The sequence below is a fragment of the Rhamphochromis longiceps genome, linkage group LG15 (assembly GCF_057381845.1).
Source record: "Rhamphochromis longiceps isolate RC_006_pf linkage group LG15, R_longiceps_female_GT1.1, whole genome shotgun sequence".
NCBI classification, from domain to species: Eukaryota; Metazoa; Chordata; class Actinopteri; order Cichliformes; family Cichlidae; genus Rhamphochromis; species Rhamphochromis longiceps.
In genome coordinates, this window is record NC_140571.1 from 10,066,997 (window position 1) to 10,094,272 (window position 27,276).

General features: G+C 39.7%; 4 protein-coding genes across 7 annotated transcripts in view; 1 reads left to right on the forward strand and 3 right to left on the reverse strand.

Annotated features, from left to right (window-relative positions):
* ppp1r13bb (protein phosphatase 1, regulatory subunit 13Bb) overlaps window positions 1–12,972 on the reverse strand; it is a 32,046-nt gene extending 19,074 nt beyond the window's left edge. For all 4 annotated transcript variants that reach the window (XM_085382161.1, XM_085382158.1, XM_085382160.1 and 1 more), the window contains exons 1-5: window positions 12,587–12,972; window positions 12,176–12,347; window positions 5,678–5,825; window positions 4,097–4,216; window positions 3,087–3,157 (exon numbers count right to left, since the gene is read on the reverse strand). In XM_085382161.1, the coding sequence (XP_085238287.1) occupies window positions 3,087–3,157; window positions 4,097–4,216; window positions 5,678–5,825; window positions 12,176–12,184 (348 nt within the window). In that variant the 5' untranslated portion in view covers window positions 12,185–12,347; window positions 12,587–12,972. The remainder of the gene's footprint in view (window positions 1–3,086; window positions 3,158–4,096; window positions 4,217–5,677; window positions 5,826–12,175; window positions 12,348–12,586) is intronic.
* A 1,387-nt stretch (window positions 12,973–14,359) lies between these two features.
* On the reverse strand, window positions 14,360–20,754 carry LOC146652118 (adenosine 5'-monophosphoramidase HINT3-like). Its single transcript, XM_085382165.1, has 5 exons — window positions 18,965–20,754; window positions 18,679–18,796; window positions 17,497–17,566; window positions 17,253–17,379; window positions 14,360–16,903 (listed from the first exon to the last, which is right to left on the reverse strand). Exons 1-5 carry the CDS (start codon window positions 19,049–19,051, stop codon window positions 16,856–16,858), a joined length of 450 nt encoding a protein of 149 aa, XP_085238291.1. The 5' UTR covers window positions 19,052–20,754; the 3' UTR covers window positions 14,360–16,855.
* Window positions 19,558–23,870, forward strand: LOC146652119 (cilia- and flagella-associated protein 45-like). The gene is made up of 12 exons (XM_085382675.1): window positions 19,558–19,566; window positions 19,831–20,040; window positions 20,694–20,803; window positions 21,080–21,224; window positions 21,322–21,492; window positions 21,585–21,763; window positions 21,917–22,046; window positions 22,145–22,291; window positions 22,370–22,483; window positions 22,587–22,780; window positions 22,875–23,099; window positions 23,201–23,870. The coding sequence occupies exons 1-12, from the start codon at window positions 19,558–19,560 to the stop codon at window positions 23,268–23,270; spliced, it is 1,704 nt and encodes a 567-aa protein (XP_085238801.1). The 3' UTR covers window positions 23,271–23,870.
* Window positions 23,871–26,850, reverse strand: LOC146652120 (adenosine 5'-monophosphoramidase HINT3-like). The gene is made up of 5 exons (XM_085382164.1): window positions 26,708–26,850; window positions 25,457–25,574; window positions 25,182–25,251; window positions 24,492–24,618; window positions 23,871–24,307 (listed from the first exon to the last, which is right to left on the reverse strand). Exons 1-5 carry the CDS (start codon window positions 26,816–26,818, stop codon window positions 24,197–24,199), a joined length of 537 nt encoding a protein of 178 aa, XP_085238290.1. The 5' UTR covers window positions 26,819–26,850; the 3' UTR covers window positions 23,871–24,196.
* Window positions 26,851–27,276: the final 426 nt, after the last annotated feature.

Consider the following 27,276-nt stretch of genomic DNA (forward strand, 5'->3'; position numbering starts at 1 on the left):
ATAAAGGCAGGCTGGCTTTTCCCTACAGAGTTTTGGATTTCTAGATTCAAAACACTGACGACTACCTTTAAACAGAATACTGAGCGAACACGCTCCACCAAACTACAAGCGATATTGAAATGCTCCCAGCCTTTGCCTTTGGAAAGAGCACTGAGAGGGAGGAGACGATGCAGGAAATGTCATGGTGCCTTTTTTCCTTCAACAACAGACTGAAAAATGTAGAATCCTGGCTCGAGTAGAGCTTAGTAAGAGGCATATCGTGTGTCAAGTGCATGGATGCTGGATCCAACACATATTTAAAGTAGTGGGGAGGACAATAATACCAACAACAATACCTGTAACTACTGCTCTGTTTGGTTAGAGGAGACGTGAAAAAACATGCGTCTTGCTGGGAGTAAATTCAACTTTTACTTTACTCAAAGAATGCAACAGTAGTGCACCCACATAGACAATCTTTTACTCCTTGGCATTTGTTAAGACTTTTAGTTATAAGGATGTCTAGAAAGCCTCATAAAGGCTGGAAGGGCAGCATGATGACTCAATCGAGATAGAGATGGGCAGAGTGGGGGAAGCCACTGGCACATGAACACGGCCATGCTCAAATGCACTCAAGCAACACTGCATCAGTGACAGTTCCTCTGAGGGAGAAATCGACTCTCTCGTGTGGCGAAGAGAGAGAAACGCCCAACTGAGCAGACGGCAGGAAGAGGGGACGAAAGCAGCCAAGTGCACGCTGATGAGGGATGCCGTTCTGCAGGATTTCATAAACCCATCTGCAAATTGTATACATTTGCCCACAACGACTGTAATTGCTTGCAAATGTAAAGTCTTATCAGGGTAACACTGGAGTAATTCCTGGGGATGTGTGCGACTAGTTGTCTGGACGTTTAAACATTGCTGTCCTTGCTAGTCGATCCCAGAAATACTAGTCTGTTAATAAAATAAGAACAATATGTTTAACAGCCAACAGCAACGGGACACCACCCGGGGATAAGGCTCTCTCTCTTAGACCCACTCTGCCTCCTGAGCTACAACCTACAAATCCTAAGCTATTAATTATAAGAGATTTCAAAGGAAAAACAGCAACCGAGAAACTGGCGTCACAGGCAGTTTGATATTGTTGCCTGGGAGAAAAAAATAAAATCACTGAAATTATTAGTAATTTTACTAGTCTTGACTAATTCAATTACATTTCTGGGTAGTGCCAATGAGCTGTAATTATCATTTATGGCAGCTAAAATGGTGATATAAAAAAAATGAATTGTAATCGTAGTATTCCCTACAGGGATCGCTGTTCTTTAAGATGATGATGATGATCAGCTCTGCTGGGCTGACTGAAAGCCTCTGGGGTTTGGGCAGCAGCAAGTGGAAAAGCTAAAGCACTGATCCTCTTAACAACCATTATATCATCCAGAGGGCCGACTAATATAATCCTCTAAATCAGATATTAAGAAGAAACTTGGACACAAGTTAGTCTCAGTACTTTGAATGGGAGGAGCCATTCAGTGTCTCTTTCGGTCAGTAGTGACACTAATGATACAGAGTGTGTCATTTGGTGCCGATCAATAGTCAATTTCTATATCTACACTCTAAAGCATTACACTGTTTATTTCTGAGGCTCTCTCCTTAAGCACATTACTCGTGAAATAAAATAAAGCACAGTAGATTAAAGCGCCAAGTTTAGGTTTATTTATTATACAAAGAGCTGTGGAGGAAATACACGCCTTTTAAACACAGAGTGCTCAAAGTTTTAAAAATAATATCTGCAACCATCCACAAACACCCCCTTCACCTCGTGACCATGAAAGGTCCTTCATTACTCAGATGTTTGGGCTGTTTGAAGATTTTAATTTACCTGCTGAATGTTTACATTTTGTCCAAAGAGATAATCTGAAAGCTTCGGTACACATCTGCGTTCGCCCTGTTCCCTCTATCAGCAGGGAAACTATCAATAAACGCCACCATGCCACTTTCATTAGCAGCCTCATCACAACAGAAGCAAAACCGCCATGTTTGACAGATGAGGTGATGCTTCAGAGCTCGAGTTGTTCCTTTCTTCTATCCATCATTTTCAAAGAAGCTTTTTTTTTTAATGCTTTTTTGAAAACTGTACCCGCCTTACTATTATTTAAGGCTCACCCAGGGTTTCTATCTTAAGACGAATCCTCTCAGCTTCTGTCATGATATTACTCCATCTTGGTGCATTCTTGACTGTAATTAATTCACCATTAATTCTGGCTAATCAAATCACTTTGATTTATCTGCTTCTTTACACATACTGACATCCATTCAAACCCATCTAGGTCTAACTGGAAACACATCTAAGAAAAAAAAAGCCGGCCTTTTGTGCATAAAACAACATGCAGGAAACATTTAGTCACCCAGTGTCCAGTTACTTTTAAATACTGGTTCTGTAAAAAGGACTATACCTCACACGGTTCTTTTAATACTGACAAAAAACCTCAAATTAAATCTGAGAAATGATATTTCACTGTAGAATTTATTTTTAAGTACAATGGGCTATGTATATGTAGTCTATGGATGACAAAACAGATCTTCTCAACAAAAACAAAGTTAAAAATTGCACATTTTCTAGGAGAATATACAGAGGATAGCTTCTGGGTGCTTTTATGCTCTTGAAAACAAAATAAACAAAGCCTTCTTTCAACCCTGAAGGTTGAATTAGTTACAATTTCTTGACCGCAACACTTTCTTGTTGAGAAATCTGGGACAGATGGTCAGAGAGAGAAAGCTGTTCCCAGAGGCTGCTCTTATCGAAGTCATTCACATCTCTTAGTACACACATCCTTAAGCCAAAGAGTACATCAATGGGTACACCTGACAGGAAAACGCCAACAGTGTGTGGAAAAGGAACAGCCCTGCCACACCAGAGCAGAGATGATCCTCTGAGTTTGGAGTTAAAATCATATTATTACGGTGAAGCATGACCAAAACCCCCAAAACAAAGACACATGTACTCCCGTTTCATTTCTAGTGTGTTTTATACTTCTATCTTGTACTGTGAACTATAGGGAAAATGTTAAAGAACACTACACAGAGACAGATATTTCAACATTAATTCTCACCCCATTCTCATTGTGCTTGTCTCCAGTATTTCCACTTCTGCGACTCATTTGCTCCTGAGACTGCTGACTCCCTGAAAAAAAAAAAAAGGGGGGGGGGGGGAAAGAAGCAGTCACCATAAATAAATAAAATCCGAAAAACCCAATACAGACATGCAGTGTACTAGTGCGACACTCAAGAGTGCAGGAGTGCAAAGACGAAGGTACCGCACGCAAGTGAAGATTCAGAGACAACCACCATTGTCTGAAATCGTCTTAAAGTTCACTGGTATGATTGCACATGACAGGGGGCTTTAAGAACTGGGACAAGCACTGCTAACTAAAGCCACCTACCTCATACTTTTAATAAATGTATAAAAATTCACAGCAGAGGACAGAAAACTGCCCTCTTTTCTGTAATTTAAAAAAAAACAAAACAAAAAAAACAAAACAGGAAAGAATGACCTCAGCTTTTATTTGGTAGTTTATAGCCAATGTAAACATGATCGGGAAGACCACCAGGTAACTTGTAGTTAAAACATTACAGACTCAGGCTGATAATACTTAAGAGTGGATGTTACACATAGCTGTTTATGTGGCTCTGCTCTATCCAGACAGAAAGACAATGTAATTAATGTGCGTGGGATAGCTGGCAAACCAGTTATTCCATTGATATTCCCCTCTGAACAACCTTTGCTTTTTTAATTCTACAAAGCTTTTAAGAACATAACGACACTTCACCTATTTTAAGAAAGGCTAAACTAATATTTACAAAGCTCCAAAAAAGGAGAAAACAAAAACAGAGAGAAATCTGGGCTTTTTTGATGTGTAAAGTCTGAAAACGGCTTGGCTAGACTAGACGTGGCAGAAGAAAACAGAAAGAAAAAACACCAAGTGACACCAGTCTTCATTACAAGGAAGGCAGAACAGATGCCAAGAATTTCCCGACAGCTATCGACTCCACCCTCTACTGTTCAGCCTTCTGTGTGAAAAAACAAGCACACAGAGCAGAGAAAGCAGCAGACAGCACACACCTTGATCGCTGCTCTCAGTTGGTGAATCTTCGTGCCGGAGGAAGAATTTGACTTCTTGCTTCCGAGGTCCCCATTTCTGCATGTGTTCATACATCATGTGCTCAAAGGGGATTGCTCGCTCTGAAAAGTTAAGGAAAGGTCGACCAGGTTCAGTCATTTACAATAGGTACACTGATTTTCAGCTAGCCTGGTACTTAAATGAACAAAAAACACTTAACTCTAAAGCTCAGTGATTAACTTGTTATACAGTCAGTCGGCACATCATTAGTTACACTCTGCTAGTACTGGGTTGGACCCTCTTTTGTCTTCAGAGCTGCCTTAAATGTTCAAGGCTCAGATTCAACAAGGTGCGGGAAACATGCCTCACAGTTTTTGCTCCATATCGATATGCCTTCCTATCAGCTCAAAGCAGTCTGGCCATTCTGCTTTGACCTGTGGCATCAACGAGGCACTTTCATCCAGACAACTGCTGCTCACTGGATATTTTACTTGCAGGGTATGTGGTAAATAATTTCTTGGATATGTATGCTGTTTCTCACTTTCCCAAACTAAGTATTACTTTACACATTAACACACTTTTAAATTCAGGGAAAAAAAGCATTTTTTCCAAGTTGTGAAATTATTTCTTGAAGCACAAATTAAAAAAAAATAATAATAATAATCACCACAGCAATTGAAAAAACAAAAAAAACAAACCCTTTCTAGTCTCTCCTACTTCAAAGATTTTCTTTCTCCCAGACTCCTCATTTTTAGTTGGGCTTCTTAATCACGCAGGGCATCAAACTGCTTGTCTCTGAGTGTGATGCCACCTTCCATACATTTGCAGGGATTATGTGTGTGAATAATTCACTTTATGCTATTTCTGTTTACATCGTAGCCATACAGACAATCTCAGAATTAAAATGATGATACCCCGAGGAAGAGTCCACTGATAGAGATGAATATTTACAGCATAATGTGTATGCAGAACTGAAAAAGATTGAGACCGAGACAGTAGGTAGAGAGGTTTTAGGAGGGTTTTGGGGCAGCCAGTTGCATTGTCAGGCCTCACATGACTGCATAACGTGAGGTCAATAAAGCGTTTTACTGGAATGCTGTTTTCAACTGAGCAGTAGGCCTTTAAAAACCGCTGATAACAAAGGGTGTGTCAGCACAGCGATGGTGATGGGACCGAGTGGAATCTGTTGTGACAGGGGCGTGAAGTACACTGGCACATAACCCTTTTTCTCATATTAAAATTTGCTATGTGAATTATTTTATTCCATTCAGGTAAGCATGCACGGCCTCATTCAGCCCCTCAACTCGTTTTTTTTTAAAGTGCTTGTTTTTACATTAATAAAGAAAGCTAAAGGCTACTGTTTGAGAAAATGAAATTCTTGTGCATGCAAATGAAGTGTCTGGCTCAGCAATAATGGGGTTTCAGATTACTTCACCTTCAGGCATTTACAAGAGACAACCGCTGTTCTTTCTCTTTAACGTGGCAGCCAACTGGATGCTGCTTCCTATAAGAAAGGCAGCGCTCCCTGTTCTGAATATTAAGCACGTCAGCAGGTCCGTGAGAAAGCTTCAAATGGGTCTTACCGTTGCCTCTCCACACCTCGGCCAGATGGCAGCCGCTCTCGCCGGGCTCTTTACAGAACTCGACGACATCGCGGCACGTTGTTTCAGGGGTGATGGGCACCTCAGTCACGGCCTGCTCCCCGTCGCTGAGGTACACCGTCAATATCATCTGAAAGGAGAAGGAAGGCAGTGAGGGGAAAACTGAATACAAGTGCTCAACAGTGAAATATGAATGACACAGATTACAATAAAAACAATGGAGTGTTTATGGATGAATCTTTACCCTCTCTATTGCTACAAAGCCTGCTCTGCTGACACTACATTTCCTTGTTGACCAGCCCAGACTGTGAGTTGGAGCTAGCATTGGACTCGTGTCTGTGCCTGCCAAATTTCTGTTTACTATGATTAGTGTCTGACATAGCACTGAACACATAAAGTATGAGCTGAAAGGTAAAACATATCAATACATGCCTTCACATGTCTGTGTCGGCTCTCAGCTTCCACCAGTTTTTGAACAACCAGCAGTTAAATCATATCGACTTGATGGGTGTATGATCTAAATGATAGCCCAAACTCTTAACTCTAAAGGACTGGTTAAAAAACTCTAAATCTGAAAAGACTGAATGAGAAACAAAACATAGCCGATTTATCATCTTTACGCTTTATAATGAGCTATGAGTAAACTTCAAGCTGCTTCAAGTTCTCCTGCATTAATCAGACATCACAATGTCTGCAATGTGCATGTCACCTTTTGACTAAGCTATTAAGAATGAAACTGAGCAGCTCAGCAATTGAGTATTCAACTAGTCATTTAAGTTTCACATTTACACAGTAAACTTAATATGTTGTTGTTGCTTGTTTAAAAAAAAAAAGACATGTCATATTACTTTTCGTTTTATTACTACACGAAAGCATGAAAATAATAAGAAAATATATCTTGGGCAGTGATTTTTTTTTTATTTTTATCTGATCTGGCTTCACACAGTCTACCTAAATCATAACCCATTCACAGGTATACGATCACCCCCCTTTGGACTTTCTTGTAGTTAAGATTTAGTTATTTTCCCCTCATGCAAATCAACAGACAATCCATTTATTCAGAAAAAAAAAAGCCATGGTCACAGTCACACAAACACTCAGTGCTACCCCTCAAGGATAAGGGCATGGAAAGCAGCCAATGCATAAATAAATAAATCCCAAAATCCAGATCGTCTAAGATGTTAAATCATTTCTAAGACGATTCGGTCACTGCAAAGTACTGAATCACCGGGTTAAATACATTTGTAGGGCACGTTAATCTATGAATTTAGGTTGCTAACTATGGGCAACATTTTTTTCTTCCATAAATTGACAAAATGTTTCTAGGCAAGCAGGTTTTGGATCCTATAATCAGATTATTCAATATCTATGTAGAATAAAACTAACAGCAGGATAAGAGGCGCAATAGGTTTGAATATTTTACTTGACAAAAACATTTATATACCTTGTTTAAACCAAAAGACTTTTTTTGCCCTGCGGGAGGTGACACATGTCTGCACTGATTATGGCAATCTCCTCTATATTCATCGCTACTGCACATCACCACAATATGGGTTTTTTTCCCCCCTCCTGAAGCGTCAGGCAGATTTCCACTGTTTCCTGTGGGACAAAGCACTCTCGAGTGTTGAGGAGTGCCTTCCTGTTTCATGTGACAGGCCTCACTCGCCCCTCGCCTTCTGTGGCATGTAACAGAAAAGCGACACTGAGAGGAGTTTAGCGAACAAAAACAACCCAAAGAAAAACTTCTGTAACAAAGAATGTTTTGCAGGGATGCTCAAAATGACGTAAACGTGTTTGAAAGGATTGCTTGGTGCATGCTAGACTCAATTTCAACTCTTTCTCAGTAAACAAAGAAGAAAAGCATTTGCTTCCAAGCCGTCCCACTTCGGCAATTTTTATACATGTTTCACTGCTTTAAAAAACACCAAAACAGGGACAGCCTATGCCTAGAAACTTTTGAAGCGTGATAAAGAAAAAAAAAAAAAGAAAAAAGAAAAAAAAGGAAAAACCTACACTATGGCTTAGTTGTAACTCCTAGAGTTTCCAAGAGTACAATGGGAGGCAGAGTCTTCAGTTATCACAGTCCACCTCCCACTTTATTTCTTTTTTTAACAGCCCTTTTTAATCTTTCATTCTTGATTTTAAAAAAAAACAAACTAAAATGATTATGGCTGGGGTTGGCTCAGGTTGCACTAAACCACATTTTAATTATATTGCTAGAGGTCTAGGCTGACAGGGGACCTCCCATAATGCACTGAGGACCTCTATTCGCCTCTCTTTCATTTCCGACACATTTTTTGACACTCGCTCTGTCTTTTATTTCGCCCCTGCAAGTTAAGCTTTTACATTTCCATCCTTATTCTGCAGCCATCTCTTCTTGTCAGTTATGGGGCCATCTAACATGCTCAGTGTTTATGCTATGACTGACTTCTAGACAAAAAGGCTTTTTATTTACATGCAATAAGGTTCAAAATGCCAATTTAAAGCCCTCAGTGTCAAAAAGAGGTAGAAAAAGAAAAAAAAAAACCTCTAAAGTGAAACAACTAATACATCACTGGAAAAGTGAAGAGATCACAAATTTTTCAACACTGATTTTGCTGACTGGCTTTGACTTTGCTGAATTACAAATAAGTATAAGATGAAATGTTCCGTGTACATACTTTGTGTACACATGGCTTCATGGTGCATTTTCAATTTCACAATAATTGCCAGCAAGCACTATTGTCATATATAATCTAGCTTTAGTCACTGAACCTACCTACAGATAATTACTTCAGGAGTTTCTCCAAGACAAAGGGACTCATCCTTTGTAATGATGCAACTGCATGATTCACTGACATTTTCTGCAGCAGCCAAAATTAAACGATATGATCTCTTGTCCTAGAGATCCACTCAGTGACTATGAGAATCAACAACCTGCATTTTCAGACAAGGATGGTAAAAACATAGAACTAATGCTGAGACACCAGGAAATCCCTTTGTGGCTCTGCGCTGTTTCTTACAGTGTTAATATGAGCTAATGGATGACCTTTTTGGGACTGCATATGCAACAACGTTACTGGGGGAAAGAAATTAAATCTGAATGATCTGAATGAAACCTCAAATGGGTAAGTGGTTAAGATGGATGGATGGCAGAAAGAAAGAAAATCTTTTCTAAAAGTGTGGCAGGGGGTGCTACAAGCTGCATAATGACATACAACACAATACAGTAAAAAAAAAATAAAATAAAATATTGAGGCTACTAGGCTGCTAGAAAGAACAACAGCTTGAATATAAAGAAGACTAAGGCATTCTTATTTGTATTTGTTATACAACAGCTTCTAATATCCCTTATAGATTAAACTAAAAGGAGAAAAATACTATAAGATCCATCAAAATCTGCAGTTCTTTTTTTTAAAATGACAACACCACAAGCCTGCATTCTGAATATCCTTGGCAGCATACCAAAACAAGCCTTTAAAGATTAAAAACACATAATTAATCAATCAGACAATATGAGGTGAAAATTTAAACTAATCACAGCACCTGCAGACTAAACTACACAGAAATCTAGAAACTACTAGATATATCCAAAACAAAACAGAAACTCTGATCCAGCTGAGTGATCACTGGGGATACGAACCACCCTCACTAAGTTGCGTCTGCCCATACTCTTGGCTCTCTTGGCCGCCCTCCGTTTCCTCTTGATCTCCCTCTTTGGTGGCCGGTGATGTTCCTTTGCCCAGATGGGGTTCTCCTTGGAAAGGCTAACGAGGCCACGTAACACTATAGTCACAAATCTCTTCATTGTGGCACTGCCGCTTTTGCGGGCACGAGACTTAGATGTTATGCCATCCCGAGCAGACCTCTAAACCCGACAGTGACGCGTGCATTAGAAAAGTGCTGCAGAGGAGACTTGAGAGGAAAAAAACACAAGCTGCATGTGCAGTTCGAGCAGGGAGGGGGGAAGAGAGAGAGAGCTTGTGTGAAACAAACAGCCAGCGAAAGAAGGAGAGAGCAAGGGAATAAGAGAGTGTCACAGGGTGGTGGGTATGGATGGAGGAAAGTGATGGGTAGTAATTACTGGAAAAGTGTCCCTGGGATGTGCCTGTGGCTGCAGCACCAACAACTCCCTGCTAATGAGAATAGTTTGGCCACAGCTGTGACTGGCAGGCAGGTCAACACCATCATGCAGAGCCAAGAAAGAGATTATGCTTATACTGGGCTGTGCATGACTCAAAGGAGTCAATGCATTATGCTACAGTGGGCACCATCTGGAGATCATTTAACTTCTGAGAGGGAAAAGGCATCATTTAGTGCCCTGATCTCCAGCACACATCAAACATTTCCTCACATAAATCCAGTTACTTACTTATTCTTAAAGATGGGCCCTGAGTGGAGGGAAAAAAGTTTAAGCACATTACTGTTTTTTGTCTATAAACTTGAACCATTCAAACAATCCTTAAATGTCATAAATGTAAGACACTGGAATACAATACTACTTACATACTCCAGCTGTAACCAAAAACACAAGTAACTGTAACCCAGCAGAAGCCCAAATGTGTGGTAAACAACACACTATGATAAGTATTGGTCATGAGTCTGTATGGTAATCTGGTCAGACACAAACACACAGCTTAATCACAGCTAAACCCAAGGAGGCTGTCAAAGTTGTCTCTGACATTCTGGACTAATAGTCCATCTCATGCTGCCCAAACTTGCCAAAAACCACTCGTCAACCGTGCGGAGGAAAGACGAGACAAATGATGTGAAACAAACTGAAACATCTGAGTAACCGTGATTCCTGCAAACTACAAAATTATCAAGATTTTTTTTTTTTTTTTTTAACGTTCCTTTAGTCAGACTTCAGCACTCACCCAGTGTTTCATGTTGGTTTAACAAATTTTATCTGGCTTTGCTTTTACAGACTTATGTAGATGGCTCTTACATGTCTAATACTTACGAAGTGCAAAAGCCTTCACTGTTAAATTTTATTTGAAACTGTGATAATGCACACTAATATTATTATTATTTTCCTTTTACTTAGAGTCGTTTTTAAAGTGTATTTTTTTAAATGAATAAAATAGATCTATCAGTCCCAAACGGAGGGAACTTGTTAAATAAATCAATTTTGATATAGTCATACCCAATTAAACTTGATATTTTTACTTTTTAATGATAATTGTTTTATTATTTCAAACAAGTATATCTACAAAAATGTGAATGCAGCAATAATATGCATTGTTTACTTTTTCCTGTAAGTCAGGCTCTGCCTGGTTCCACCGCCTGAGATTAATGCCACTTGACAATCTACTCGGCTCAAAAGTTCCCCTTAACAACAGAGCATTAGTCGACGCAGCCACACAGACCTAGATCTGCCAACGTCTCATTGGCTGCTGGATTCACGCGAGAACCAAGCGGCTCGCTGCCTCTCTGCTCGACTGGCTCTCTGACTCTGATAGCCTGTTGGTGCCACAGGGTACAGCTGTCCACCGAGGCAATGGTAGTAACTGAACCTGAGAACTGCCGCAAATATGGACTTGCTTCTGTTATACTTGGTACTTCTGGAAATGTACAAGCGTCTCTGGAATGGTGATCAAGAACTATACAAATTTACAGCCAACTTCAAACCAATAGTTGTTTGGAAAGACATAATACCAAGAGTGAATCCCCCCCCCCCCCCCTTTTTTTTTTTAAATGACAAGATCTCACTGAACTGACTGTAAATTTATCCCTTGCACGAGTTCATGTTCCGCTCTCGATTCCCACAGTCGCTGCCTTCTCAGCACTAAAGACAACAAAAGAGGTCCCAACAATGCGCTACTCCAATAGGGTTGCCAGTCAGGTATTCTTTTCCTTGCAACACAGAGCTTCTTGAACAATAACACCAAGGTAAAAAACAAACAAACACACACACACACACACAAAAAAAAAAACAATAGAATGAAAATATTTGTTGGCTTAGCACACCTACTATACCCACAGCTTTAAATACATCATCCATTGTGTAAGAGCATTTTTTGTAACACGAATGAATTACAGTACGATTATCACAGAGATAGTCAATCATACTAATCTGACCTGCCCTATTGAGACACACAGCGTTATAAATCTACCTGCTAACACTTGATAAGATGTGTCACATTCTGATAGAATTCAAAAACTGATCACATTGTGTTTATAATTTAGGATCCTTTATAAGGTTTGCGTCACTCTTTTATTCTCACGAAAAAACTGCTGTGAAATCATAAAAGCCATAGTAGATCATTTAAAAAAAGAAAAGACTTTTATGACTAGGAGCTGATCTGCCTTGAGATTATCTAAGCAGCAGTGGGAAAAGCAAACAAACTCATATCAGTCGGTTAGAACTTGAAACGTGTGTGTATGGACGGTTAGTGAACCATATTTCTGTTTTTATAATAACATATTTAGGAAAAGACCCACTCTTACATGTTCATGAAGTCCCCTAAATGCTAAATGATACGCTACATGTGCACTTACCGGCATCATATTGGCAACTCTGCGGGATCACAATCAGCGGGCATCGGCAAGCTGACTTTTGACTTCCTCGCTTATCTTCTATGGCACCAACGGAGAGTCAGCAAAGATCCACCTTGCTAGTTATGGGCTCCGATTAACTCCAGTGTTACAACCAAATGGGCCTCAGTCCTCACTGTAGACCAAAAACAGCTAATTACTTGAAGTACTACAAAGCCAAACACTTTAAGACATCTGACTCATACTACAAAAATAATATGTAATGTCACCAGCCGCAGGTATCAACTTAAATTGCCCAGGCGTGGCTCTGTGCAGCGGCTGCTGCTACAAACAAGCTAGCTCGCAAAGCAACGCCGAGGCAAACGAAAAGGCAATTACATGATATTACTACGCAGTGTCTGCAAATATACTCACCAATGTCAGAGACGAGTCATTGTTTCTGCGAAAAAAATCTCAGTTCTGCTACAGTGAAAGGCACGCAGCTAACCCAACCAGCTGTCAGCCAGCCAGCTAGCGTTATCTCCCCCGGTAAGGTGGTAGCTGTGTTAGCTGGAATCAGAGATGGCTAGAGGACGGTATGCACGTCGATGTCTCCGCTCTCGTCGGCCCTTTAGCTTGCATTGGCCGAACATCGGCACGAGCTGTCGACAGAGAGGGTGGGGTTTTTTTTTCAAAGGAACAAAAATAAAGGTTTAGTTCGTTTTTTCTACGTAGGCAGCGAATCATCACAAGCAGGTTAGCAGTGCTAGTTCACGAAAATACACATAGCTGGAATCCAGTTGTTGACGGTAGGAGGGGCAACGTAGAAAGTCAGGAATCTGACGTCACCACCAGCCATGTCAACTGCAAGCATACAGTGCTATGAAAAAGTATTTGCGTCCTTTCCGAATTCTTACTTTTCTGCATATTTTCCACACTTATGTGTTTCAGATCATTACATATGTTTTTTTTTTTATTTAAATTAGACAAACATAACCCGAGTAAATACAAAATTAAGTTTTTAAATGATGATTTCATTTATTAAGGGAAAAAATCTATCTAAACTTATATGGCTCTATGTGAAAAAGTAGTTCCCTCTTGTTAAACTAACTTTGGAATTAACTGTGATTAACCATTTGCTCTGGAACACTGAGTTCAGTTTCACTAACCCAATTACCGCCAAATCACTAAACATGTTTAAGTGAACCTGACAAAGTGAAGTAGGCTAAAAGATATCAAAAACACATCATGCCACAATCTAAAGAAAATAAAGAATGAAAATCGAAGTCTTAATTGACATCATCAGCCTGGGACTGGGTACAAAACAATTTATACATGTTTGGGAACCAGATTGAAAGCATAAAAAGAACATCATACCAAAAGACAAACGTGGTGGTGGTAGTGTGAAGGTTTTTGCTGCTTCAGGATCTGGACAACTTGTAGTAATTGATGGAACCATGAATTGTGCTCTCTAGCAGAAAATTCTGAAGGAGAATGTCTGGCCTTATGACTTCTTCAGTCTCAGGTGACTGCAGGTTTACCCAACCTTATAAACAGTACATTTGCATAATGACTGAAATCCCACAAATACGGAAGAAGTCACTCGGATGAGCGACAAAATGTTTTTTCCACTGAAAACGCAATGTCCAGATGAATAGAATAATTTTTGAGGGATTTTCTTACCTGGATGATTGAGCACGCATCAAAACATGGAAAAAATATGCAGAAAAAAAGCAAAGAAAAGAAAAAAAGAGAAGAAAAGCAAAGAAAGAAACGAGGAAGGGATCGATTTTTTTTTTTTTCACAGCACTATACCAGTATATTTAAAGGATTTTAACACACCAGGAAGTTGTGTTGTTGTAGGTTTTTTTTTTTTTTTTGGTAATTCACATAAAAACAAAAGCATTTGGTCTGAGAAATTATGTCATTTGGTATGAATGATGCATGAGAGTCCCTTCCTGACTCTGACATGATGTTGTAGTTTTGGGCGCTTTCTTTATTGTTATAGTAAATTTAAGATGGCCTGAAGACCTTAAATAGAGTTTCTTTTTTTTACTTTCCTGTATTTCTCAGTAGAGACACATAAAACATATACACATTTCCATATATAACATTTTAATGGTAATTTGAATACAGTTAGATCCATAAGTATATTTAAACTGATACATTTTTTTGTAATTTTGCCTCTGTATATGACCACAGTGGATATGCAGGCAGACTTCAGGCAGTCTCTAACTGCAAAGGATTAACAAAATGTTCAATTTCAAATAAAGTTAATGTATCCGGTTACTTTTGAACCTCTGAAAATGAGGGACTATGTATAAAAAAGGCTGTAATTCCGAAACAGTTAACACAATGTTTTTGTAAAACCCCTTTAATTAAAGCTCAGAGTCTGTACTTCACTCACATCCTGAGTGATTTAAAATTAACTGTAGCGGTGGCAAAAATCACACACACACAAAAAAGTTTAATTGTCCAAAAACTTATGGCTCTAACTGTTTCCATATTGCCATTAAAATATTATTTATGAAATTGTTTTGTATTGTCTTTATATGTCGCTGGTGAGAAATGTAGGAAACTAAACACCAAGGAAATCTATTCAAGGTCTTCATGACATCATAAATCATGCCCCTAGCTGTAAATGCATACGTAAATGCATATCTCTGTGTATCACAGTATCAATATTTTCAAAGAGGAACAAATTCTATGAAGCATGTGTTACATAATATCTTTCTCAAACTACATCACTGTTGAATCATATAACATATTCAATAGCCAGCACAATAAGGTAGTTGAGCTCAGGAACCCAATACTCCTTACATCATGTCTCCTCTTACATCAGTCCTTAGATGGAAAGTTACGGTCCCTACATGTATTCAGACAGATGTGCCAACACTATCATAATATAAACCAAGAAACACATGAGAAATGTATGTGAGAAACAATGATGACGATACACAATAATACACAGTAAAAATGACTCATAGCAGATAAAAGTTTGGAGATGCGAAAGACATACAAGGGAGTGTTGCAGAGCTCTGAATTCTGCAAGTGCTCCTGTTCCTCCTCACCAGGAGATAGTTTTGACTCTTACTGGACTCTTACTGCTGAATATTTGCCTTGGAGTCATGTCAGTGTCCTGTGTGAACAGTTTTGAAAATGCATGGACTGAAGTGACTCACCAGTTTACAGGAATGGAGCCCTTGGCAAATGATGTCATGCTAACACTTTTTGATGGTTCCTACTTTATCATTTTAAATAAGTAAAAAAAACAGGCTGCGAGTCACCATATGAGGCCTGTTGATGCACGTGGACCCTCCATGTAATCTGCCATTGTGAGAGTTCCTATTGCATTACTGACATCAAGTGGCTCAGAGAAAGAACTGATCCGGTTAGAAAAAGTCTGACCCGCTGTGCGTTCTGACTTATTCTATTAATGAATGATATTTTTGAGTTAGAGATATAATGTATTGATAAACAAAATAGTAGCTAAACTGAAACTGTTTGCATTCATTTTCCAGTTTGGATTCTTGTGTTGCTTAGATAATTCTTGTAATGCTTTTTGTGTTGTTAGATGCTTATCGTTCCTTTCTGCTTATCCGTTCACTGAGTTTTTTGTTTGTTTCCGTATTTAGTTATTTGCTATTTTCCTGTTTTAATATGAAAGTTGTCGTCTGTTCCTGCTTTGAGTTTTACTTCCTGCCTAGTTTGCACCTGTGTATTTTCCCCCCAGCTGTTTCCAGTTCCTTTATTAATCCTATGTGCATAAATAGTCCTGTCCTTTCCCTGAGTCTTTGTCATAAAATCTACACATCTTTCCCTGTGCTTCCTGTTTTTTGGACTTGGCATACAGCCTGATGCAGGTTTATTTAACCCTGCATTTTGATCTGTGACAAAAACTTTGTGATGTGCACCACAAATGAAACAGATAAATAGTCATGAGGATTACTCTCTGGGGATAATGTCCTCTCCACATCAAAAGGAGTCACTTGAGGTGAATCAGGCAACCTGCTAGAACGTCTCCTAGATGCCTCCTAGGTACAGTGTTTCTGGCTTGTCCAACCACATTGCTGGAGTCATGCAGTTAGCATTGCTAAAATCCAACACTCATGAAAGCATTTATATTGGCATGCTGGGCTCTTCCAAAAAAGATCCCAGCATGCCAATCAATAACTGGCTTTCTACTGTGACTAAAGAGTTAGTTCACTGAATTCTTTTCAGTGAAAGACACAGATGTGTTACTGAGTGGTCAAGTTTACAGATTTGAAGAGGAACTAACCAACAAACCCTTCATATTCTGCTAATTAACATGATCGTGAAAGCACTAATGGAAAGTTGAGCAGTTACAGTATAGGATACTGAAGGGCTGCATGTGTTGTACCTATGTTTGTAATAGGAGAGATTTGGAAGAGCAACCTTTAAAACAGAAATCATCTCCATTATTTGAAGCCTTTCAAGATTTTTTTTTATTAATATTCATGAATTCTATACCATTTATAAAAAAAGAAAACAGAAGTAAAAAAAATTAATACAAAGAACTCTTCTCCACAACCAAGTCAGCATGCGGCATGGAGGAAAATATTCAAACGTATTAGCACCAGAATGCCAAACAGGCTGGAGAAGTCATGCAAAGTGCACTCAGTGCGGTGGACGCTAATTAAATAACCTGTAAGCAGCAAACAAGGTTGCTACACCTGCATCTGTTCATTTCACTTTGCCATGAGTCTTCAGCTGTGAAAGCACTTTGTCTACCTGCAACAGAGCAAAACTGAGGGTTAAGAGTATTCACATGTAGTAAATTCACTCATTTTAAAAGCTCTTCACTTTAAAAGAAGGTAGCACTTAAAGGTGTACACAACACACATAAAAGACCTAACATGGGAGAGAAGATGTGGCTTGTTTCTCATTTTGACATCAGAGAATGGCGTCAGTGATAATCTGCAATAATCTCTGATCTGATTTTTATTGAATTCCTTTAAAGCATAGACCGTGATAACAAATGAGAAACAAATGTTACCATGCCATATGTCTGTCTAGTGATATTAAAAATAAACAGTCCCAATTGAATTATTTTCCTTGGCTCAATCCAGCCCTGACTTACTGTAATAAACCAGTAAGACTGCTGCCCGTAGCGAAGCTGAGACTTCAAGTTCATCTTACTGGCTGGAGCTAGAGCGTGGAGGTGGAGGTGGGGAACTGACGAGAATGGAGGGAGATGAAACCCCAGCCTACAAAATAAAATTAACAAAAAGATATTACAACATGAAAAAAAACCTGTTTAATTTGAAAGCATAATAAAATTCTAAGTGATAAAGAGTCGCAGCTCATCACAGGGATTGTTTTACCTGACGTCATCGAGGCTGCAGACTTTGTTCTTCTCCAGTATACTTCTTCCCATTTGTTCCATCCGCTCCACTGTCAACAAATAAAACTTATCGGCGATGTGCGATCAGAAAGTCAAGATTATGCAAGACAGTTTTACACATATGTACATATACTCCCTAGCCACTTTATTAAGCACACCTGAACATTAACACAAATATCGAATCAGCCAATCACATAGCAGCACCTCAGTGTATGTAGACATGGTTCAAACAGAACGTTAGAATGAGGGAGAAAGGTGACTGACGTGACATTGAATGTGGCATGGTTGCTGCTATCAAACGGGCTGTTGTAGGCATTTCAAAAACTGAGCTACTGGGATTTTTTTTTTCCCATAAAACCATCATTAGAGTTTACAGAGGTCTGAAAATGTGAAAATATCCAGCGAGTAGCAGTTCTCTGGGTGAAAATGGCTTGTTGATGACAGAGGTCAGAGGAGAATGGCCAGACTGCTTCGAGCTGATAGGAAGGAACTCAAATCAACACGCTTTGTAACCGAGGTATGCAGAAGAGCATCTCTGAAAGCACAAGCCTAAAAAAATGGTTTGTGAACAGTCACCAGATCTCAGTCCAGTAGAGCTCATTTGGCGCGTAGCGGAACAGGAAATTTGTATCATGGGTGTGCAGCTGATTTCTGAAGACACAATTAATCATTTCATGGTCATGGTGGCGCTTTTAAATCTGTCTTTACAGACACAAACTACAAAGCTAAGCTCACTGAGGTCATACTGGTGACTCAACAAAACAATTTACTCATTAACCTGAATTTACTATAAACTATTATTAAAATAGTTTGTACTGATTAACCAGATGGCTGCTCCTCCCTGTGCAATGTTCCTTCTGTTGAAAGGGAGTTTTTCCTTTCCACTGTCGCCAAGTGCTTGCTCATAGGGGGTCATCTACATGCTATGTATGACCTTACAATATGAAGCCGCTTGAAGCAACTATTGTGATTTGGTGCTATATAAATAATCAGTTGCTTGGAAACATGTTGCTTTAAAGGGTGGGGTGCTTTTGTGTAATCAATCATAACTACCGACTCATATTTTCCCATTGACCAAGTCTTGTCAGCAGAAGTTGCTACCAGGAAAAACAAACAAACAAACAAGCAAACAAACAGACTGATTAAGTTCATGTTTCCTCACCTAGAGGTATGTTGTCCATCTTAAGGGTTTTACAGTTGCTGATATGCATCCTGGGAATAACCAGGTAGTGATGGGTGGCTCCAGGCTTCATGTCACGAAAGCAAACCAGCTCATCGTCCTGTACACACACACACACACACACACACACACACACACACACACACACACACACACACACACACACACACACACACACACACACACACACACAGAGAGACAGGAATTTCCAGTGGCTAACTTTTTTTTCTCCTTAAACATGAATGAATGTTGTTGTTGTTTTACTCACGCTCAGCAGGATCTCTGTGTCAGTTTTGTTGTTTACTATTTCACAGAATTTACAGTCATCAGTCCCAGAAGCCTCCAGCGTCCCCATTCGTGAGTTTTAAAGTATCTTTTATATAGAGCGCAGTAAATGCTGTAATATAATTCCTGGGTGTGCCCAGAGACAAAGGCAGGACAATCGCCCGAAGACAGAGCTAGTCGAGCCCAGAGTGCACCGTCAAATTATTTGTCTTAGGAAAAAAAATAAAATAATAAATATATATTTTTATTTTATTTTATTTATTTTATTTACGAGAGCTGAACAGGTTCAGTCTGAACCCCAAGTCAGAGATTAATTTTTTGATAATGGAAAGTTGGTTGAACTTTTAGACAAAATCTATAAAAATATATCAAATTTTAATCTGCATATATGAGTTTTAATTTGTATCACATTTGCTACATAGGCCATACTTTTGCACTTTAGTCATTAATAATGTGTCATGCAATTTCTATCATTTTTTTGAGGGTAAAAAAAAGTCACGCTGATGATGTAGAAGTCTCAAAAACACAAAAATTCATGTATCAAATATGATACGCTTGACTTTAAAGGAGTAGAAGATGTCTAACGTTTGCCCTTCTGTCACCATAGCAACAGATTACTCGCCAATTAAAATCCGTGTCGCTACGTTTTTAAAGTTTTTAAAGAAGCTAAGCGCATGTCTATAGATGGGAGAATAACACTGAGTATTGCAGCTATATTAGTCTTAAAACTGGATAATCTTAGAAACATTTATTTTCCGTTGCCTGGACTTTGTTAACGGCAGATCATGGTAAGTCTATATGTTACAGCGAGCACTGACAAGCCACTTTTCATATTGCCTTAGATGCTAGATCCTGTTTTTTAAATGCAAAAGATACTATTCTATAAAGTCTGTATTTAACGCTAGAAAAAGTCCCTGTATATTCATCCACTGTTGTTTTCAATGCCAGCAGAGACATCCGTCCAGTTCCAGAGCTAGCTCTTTTAGCAGCTGCTACCGCCCACTGAGCCCAAGCTCTCAGGTGGATGATGACGACATCCTCTTTGGGAGCCCAGACCCGGTGAGTGTTACTCTCACAGAGTGAAATGTCACATCTTAACTACACTCACCGGCCAATTTATTAGGTGCAGTTTATTAGCACCGCTTTTTGCCCTCTGAATTACCTTAAATTTTCAACAAGGCGCTGGAAACATTACTCAGATTTTTGCTCCATATTGGCATAATAGCATTACATAGTTACTGCTGATCTATTGACTGTACATCCACCATAAGAATCTCAAAGGTGAGATTTCGTGACTGTGGAGGCATTGGAGTAGAGTGAACTCACTGTCATATTCAAGAAACCAGCCTGAGATGATGTGAGTTTTGTGACATGGTGTGTTATCCTGTTGGAAGCAGCGATTAGAAGATGGTTACACTGTTGTCAATAAGGGGTTGGAGATGGTCAGCAGAACTACTCAGGTGGGCTGTGGCATTTAATTGATGTCCAGACAGTATTAAGGAGACAGTATACCTAGTGTCTGAGTTGCTGCCAAGTGATTGGCTGATAAGATATTTGGATTAATGAGCAAATGAACCTAATGAAGTGGCCAGTGAGTGGATATCACAAGTAAGAAAAAAGAAAACCCAAAAAGAAAAATGAAAATACTTGTGTGTTGAGTTCACTAATTATGGTGCTATTTTGCGGGTTTTTATCAACTAACAACTGCTAAGATATCATCACAGCTTTGTGAAGACGATCCTTGTGAGGAAGCTCCGTCAAAGATCAAAAAAGACAAAGACACCATTCAAATCATCTCTAAAGACCTCATCCGCAATCTCAGGTAGTCCCAAACCTGTTGAGTTTCTCCGCTGGTTTAAAAAGCATAATGCACATTTTTAAAACATGGAAATGGAAGCAATTTGATTACATTTAATATGAATTTAAAAAAACCAATGGTGCACCTAACAGTTTTCCATTAATGTATGACCTGGTATCGTTTCAAGTGATTTAGAGAGACAATTAGATTTTTTTAAAAACAAATGTCATGATGATAATGATGTTTTAACCCAAAATGGACATCCTCACCACAACATAATTCCTCCTGTCGTTATGCCAGAATCCCACTTAACAGTCCTTTGGGAAAGTCAGTCTTTCTCCCGTCAGCTAAGTATAAACGCATCATTTTAGCATCCCAGGCTAACCTCAAGGAGGAGAGAGAGGCTTTTCACCAGGCTTATCAGAGAAAGGAGGAAGAGGAAACGGTAGGATTCATGGCTCTGATGATGTTTTCTTGGACATTAACACAAGAGGCTCGTTCCTGTGATTTTGCAATATGATATCTATATGATGGCTCCCCAGAAATCCGCAGAGGAAAGGAAGCAGCAGATCCAGGCAGCAGATCTGTCCCGTAAGAACAACAAGGCCCTGACTGAGCTCGAGCAAGAGGCCCGGAAACGTTCACAGAGCTTGCTGGAGCAGTCTAACGCTTTAAGGATGGAGCAAGAAGAGGAAATCAAAAGGCTGAACACGGTAGGAATTGGCTGGGAGTATGTGGATGAAGAAAACAAAGGCGGTGTCAATTCACACACATATAAATGCTTCTGTTTTTGTCACTCCCTCAGCTTATTCTGAATGCTCAATGTCAAGCCACAATCAATGCTCAGCTGGAGGAGAAGAAGCAGATCCAGGCAGAGATGGAAGAGGAGGAGAGGCGCCTGGATGCGGTGATGGAGGCAAAGCGCCAAAAGGGTCTGGAGACTGAAAGGAAGATCGACGAGCTGAGGAAACAGCACAGGAACGAGTAAAGAGAGCACCTTTTTTTTCTTCACCAAATGCTTTATATATTCTTAAAATAACTCCAAGGATGGGAAGACGTTAAATTATGCACTTTATCTGATCCAAAAAGGAGGCCATTAGGAGATCTGTCACTCTGTTTGTGTGTGTTACATTTCAGAGGAAGAGCGCAACTTTTAGAACAAATTCAGAAACATCTAGAGGAAAAGGAAAATGAGAGAAAGATGAGAGAGCAAGAGAAACAGCAAATAAAGGAGAACCAGAAGAAGATGGAAAAGGATGACCTCAAGGTGCACACACGGCCCATGTGCAGACTTAAACTCACTAACGTGAACACAGTGCAGTGTACGGGAGTCAGTTTCATCTCTGACCGGCTGCTTTGTTCCAGGCTAAAGAGAAGAATAGGATGGAGCAGCAGCGTATGCAGGAGGAGATCATGCGCATCAATGCTGAGACCCTCCGAGTCAAGGAGCAGAGGATGAAGGAGGAGAAGCTGGCGGACATTAAAGCCATGGAATACATTAAAAAGAAACAGGTCAGCTGGAAAAGCAACTGAACTCTGTAGATCGGCTACAGATGTTTGTTCTCTGCTGATATTTTATTGTTTTTGCAGGCGAGGGACGCGGAACGTGAAGCAGAGCAAAAGCGGATAAGGAAAGAGAAGGAGATGGAGATTGCTAAGCTGAGGGCCCAGCAAGAAAAAGATCGAAACTATAAGGCAGAGCAGGTCAGAAATTGTTTTTGAAGCGTTAACCTTATTACAGGTGGATTAATATGACTTTTAACTGTTCTCGGCCACTTGTGCTGGTGTTTCTGCGGATTTTAAAAAGGATGAACTCTGTGCCCATCGGCATCAAGAAGAGTTACAAAAGAAATGGAGGGAGAAAAACAGAGAGCAGGCCGTGAGGAAAGCACAGCAGGAGGCGATGCTGGGGGCTGCTCGGCTGGAGCAAGTTCACAGCAAACAGCACTACCAGACAGTGAAGGCCACCATAAAGAAGGAAGAGTTTGATCGGATGCTGAAGTAAGAAAGTTGGGGGGCTTTTGTTTGTTTTTCCCACCTCAGTGTGCATTTTCTGCACGTTTTTGCATGAAATTGCTATTTTTCCTCCACACAGGGCTCAGAAGGAAGCAGAGGCCAAAGAAAAGGAGCAGCAGGAGAGGCAACGTCAGAAAGTGCTGCGCCACGCTGAGGCCGTCAGGCAGCAGGTGAATGAGCGCAAGAAGCTTGCCAAAGCTGAGCATAGAGAGGGGTTCGGGGAGGCTGACAAACTGCTGGAGGAAGCCCAGCAGCGACAGATGCGCCTGAATGAGATAAAGGAAAAGAAACTAAAGGAGCTCAGGTAAGCATGAGCAGGTTACTGTAGTAATATTCAGGCATGATTGTCATATATCAGGTTTACTGGATATAATGAATGAACCTAATGTGCATGTCTGTGTGCAGGGTTATAGGGCTTGGTGAAAAATACTGTTGTGAAGTGGAGAGAAAGGCCCAGAGGACTCATTTTGTATAGCTCCATAATTGAAACAGTAGTTTCAATTACTACTCTAAGTTAAAATATGTTGGATTAAAGTCATATTTCACTCTCAGAGGTGTATGATCATTGGTCTATGCCCTCCAACTCTGGCTCACTGATACAGTTTGTAGGTTTTATTTTTGTGTAATATCTGCATTTGAGTCGTGTCCCGTTCATTCACTGGGAGGTTTTGGGATGGGGGGACGTTCGCAAGATGGGTGTACAGCCTACACATCTGCATCAACTGTGTGACGCTATCGTGTCAATATTAACCAAGATCTGTGATGTATCCAGCAACTTGATGAATCTATATTTATCTATACACACATATCTGCCAGTGAGGATTACCAGGATTATGACACTGTGCTAAAATAATTAACATTAGAAAGTCACAACACTGGCCTTAAAACTTAATTACCTTAATTATTAGTTTATTAAAGGGTTCTCCATGAATGATTTTTTATTTTATTTAAAAAACTGTTTATTTTTTAATATCATTACAAACAAGCAGACACACATCCAATACAGAGGCAACAGTATCTCCACACATTTTTCTTCTTTACAGTGACTGTCAGTAATAGAAAACTCTCAATAATGTTATTTAAATAAATAATTTTATTTTAAAAAATACTTAGTGGAATCAGTCTTGTCTCTTCTTATGATAAAAGTACAATTCATTTCCCACGTGCATTCATTCAAAAACGACACTGTTACAGTGCACGAGCACAAAACACTATAGATAAAATCTGACCGTTAATTTTCTATATTGCACTGGCCCGTGCAGAGGTCAGTCACTGCTAATGAATATTAAAGTGGTAAATATCGCTCTAAACAATTACAAAGGCATTTCAAAAGTGTCTCCAGTCTTCATTCTGCCTCAGCGATTCTTCTGAGATTTTTTGGTTTTGTTTCCCTGCTCTGATCTAAAGTCCAGTCTGAGCACAATTGATGCACTGAAATAACTTGCAGTTCTCTAAATAATGACACCGGAGTGGTGGGGAGATACTTTTAAGACGCTTGCGTAAAACTTCTTCCTGCAAAGGGGAAATTATGAGTTTATCAGTTCAAATGTGAAGTAACAGAAGTAGCCTGATAAAAACAGTGACTGCATGGAAACCGCTGCAGTGGTTTAGTTATTGTAGTGTAAGAAAACTAATAAAGAAAATCAAAGAAAAAAAAAAAACCAGAATGAGGAAAGAAGTCGCCTGCAGTACTCACAGTAACAAAATAGTTGGTTTCTGGAGTGAACTTATACAACATGTACTTTGAGATCTGGCTGGCTGGGGCGAGCACGTGGAGGTGGAGGTGACCTACTGAAATGAAGGGCGGCTGGTGGAACCCCAGCCTGTGGAGAAAAACACATCAGCACTGAAATTCAGCTGCCCAGAGCAGGGATGAAACGCTTACAAACAACAGAGCAACTAGACCCCTCACTCCATGTTAAACTATAATTATATAGATTACATTAGCACGAAGATTACTTATGCAGTTACTTAAAGCAAAAGATTCATCCACCCTCCCTTTAATATCATTTTTTAAGATACACTGTAGCTTTTTTAATTTAATGTTAAAAGTAAGATTTTTACTGAGTTTTGGCTTCGGGCAGCTACAATGCACCCAGCAGAAACTGCAGGATTTTACTTCACACTCGTATTCAAAACTACGGCCAATTTTGGATCGCTGATTAACCTCATATGAGCGTGAACGTGAATGATCGTCCGTCTCTGTGCTTTAGCCCTGTGAGTGGGTGGATGTATGCATGGATGAATGCAAGGATGGATGGATGAAAAATGGGTGTCCACTGTAAATGATTCCTGAATGCCCACGAGAGAACTTGAGTTTGCAGACTTTGCCTTTTTACTAGTATGAATATTTTTTCCGGTACTTCCAAGAACCGTCTCCACCAACCTTATATCCGCCATGTCAGTAATCCCTTGGGCGTGGAGCACATCTTTCCCCAGTTTAGCCATCCTTTCAACTATTGGAGACATGATTTCTTATGGGTTATGTGATATAGTTTTGATAATCTCAAATAGTTGGAAAAATAAGAGTATCAGAAGTCTATAGTACCAGCAGTAATAGTCTAGTTTAAAGTATTTAAAGGAAAACTTGCAGCAGTAGTGACGACAGGATAGCCACAGTGTTAGGAGATAGTATGGTAAGTTGACAGAGGACTAACTGACCTAGATCAATGTGTCCTTTGTGCAGTGAGAAGCAGCTGAGTATGTGCTCTCTGGGAACAACCAGGTAGTGGTGAGGCGCACCTGGGAAAATGTCGCTGAAACACACCAGGTCTTTAGTCTGTAGTCGGGGCAGAAAAATGAAAGAGTCATTCAAGCTGTGAATGCAGCACTATCAAGACTCAGTACAGTATATTTCCCTGGTGGATCAGAAAGTACCGTGTCGAGGCACTCTTCCTATTGGAGGCGGTAGCGCTACTCCAGCTGTGCACATAAAAGAACCAGGAAACCCCGGACACAAACTCCCACTCTGCACAGTACATGAAAAGGTGGCAGTGGGACTCAGTTTTAAAATATACAGCATTATTATTATTGTTATTATTTTACTCACTTTTTCTGAGTAGATACATTATTACACATACCTGATGAATGTCAGACTGACTGAAACACTGAGGCTTAAATGTATTTGCAGTAAGCGAGGCAGCGTGTGGGAATTAGATTTAAATTGTCATGGAACTTTTCCACCTGTCACTCATTCAGGTGTGCGGAGACTTTGAACTATTAATTTAGCTGCACATAGATGAAGAGAAACCCACCACTTAAAACCAGCCTTAAAATCTTTTGATGCTTGGCTACTCTCTTTGCCTCGGCATTGTAAGGGGTCCGCGAGTGTCTTGAAAGGTGCATATAAATAATAAATGTATTATCATTACTTAAGATGTAACCAGTCCTCAACCAAATAAGAAGTCATGCATGGACCTGTGCCTGCGCAGGGACCCTTTAACGTTTTGGTGATTTGCAGGTGTTAAAGCATCTGGATTTAAACAAAGTGCATTTTTAGATTTACACACTTTAGAGTGGACCTGTTGTGCTTTTCTTTATTTTCTGTCACATGACAGGTTTTTACCTGTCTGGGCTGGTGGGTGCTCACATTACAAACAGCCAAAAGAGCTCAGACTGCTCTAAATGCCCTGTTTCATACAGTTTTATTTGTTTTGGCTCAGAGTTGCAAAACAGCTCTCGTCGTGAAATGCCGCCCCCGCGGTTTCCCTGCTGTAGTCTGTTTCTTCTATTAAATAGCTGATTTGCCATACGCTTTAAACTTCATCTGCCGTCAAGTGCTAAAATCTCCAACTAACTATGTGTGTGTTTAATAGTATATCAAAACCTCGGATCCGCAACTTCCGGGTACAGTTTCCTCCTATAACACCTGTATCGCTCTATATGGGATAAAAAAAAAAAAAAGCATCTCACCTCTTTTATTATCTTTGAGTTTTCGTCTTTTTTGTTCGCTATTAAACAGAAAATACACGTTTCAACATTATTTACATCTGAGTTTGACCAGTTGGTCGCTGTGTCCTCCATGTTGCCTGAGGACGGTCTCTCTGTTGCGTTTCCTGAACACTTTCCGAAGATCTTCTATGACGTGCAGAGAGGTTACTCAATGCTTTTCTGAGAACTCTGCCCTCCTAATAAACATTGTGGAAATGAAGGCAGTCGGGCAGGCACTACTATCGTCACTGATTTCTGCAGCTGATTCACAAGGTCCCGATTCGATTTTGTTCCATTTTGAGTCAGTCAGAAATATTATAATTTTGTCCATTTATCTAGGATATGTCCTGTCGAAAGAACCCTCTAAGCCTTGTAAATTAAGAATATTTAATTCAAAATTATTTGACTATTTCTCTGCAGTTAGTTTGTACTGAGTTTGTAGGCTGTGTATAAAAAAAATTAAGCTGCCACTTTATCAGATGTGTAAGCATCACAGCAGATGCCTTTGTGTCAAAGTAACAGGATAAAACAGAAAAACTTGGAGATTTTGC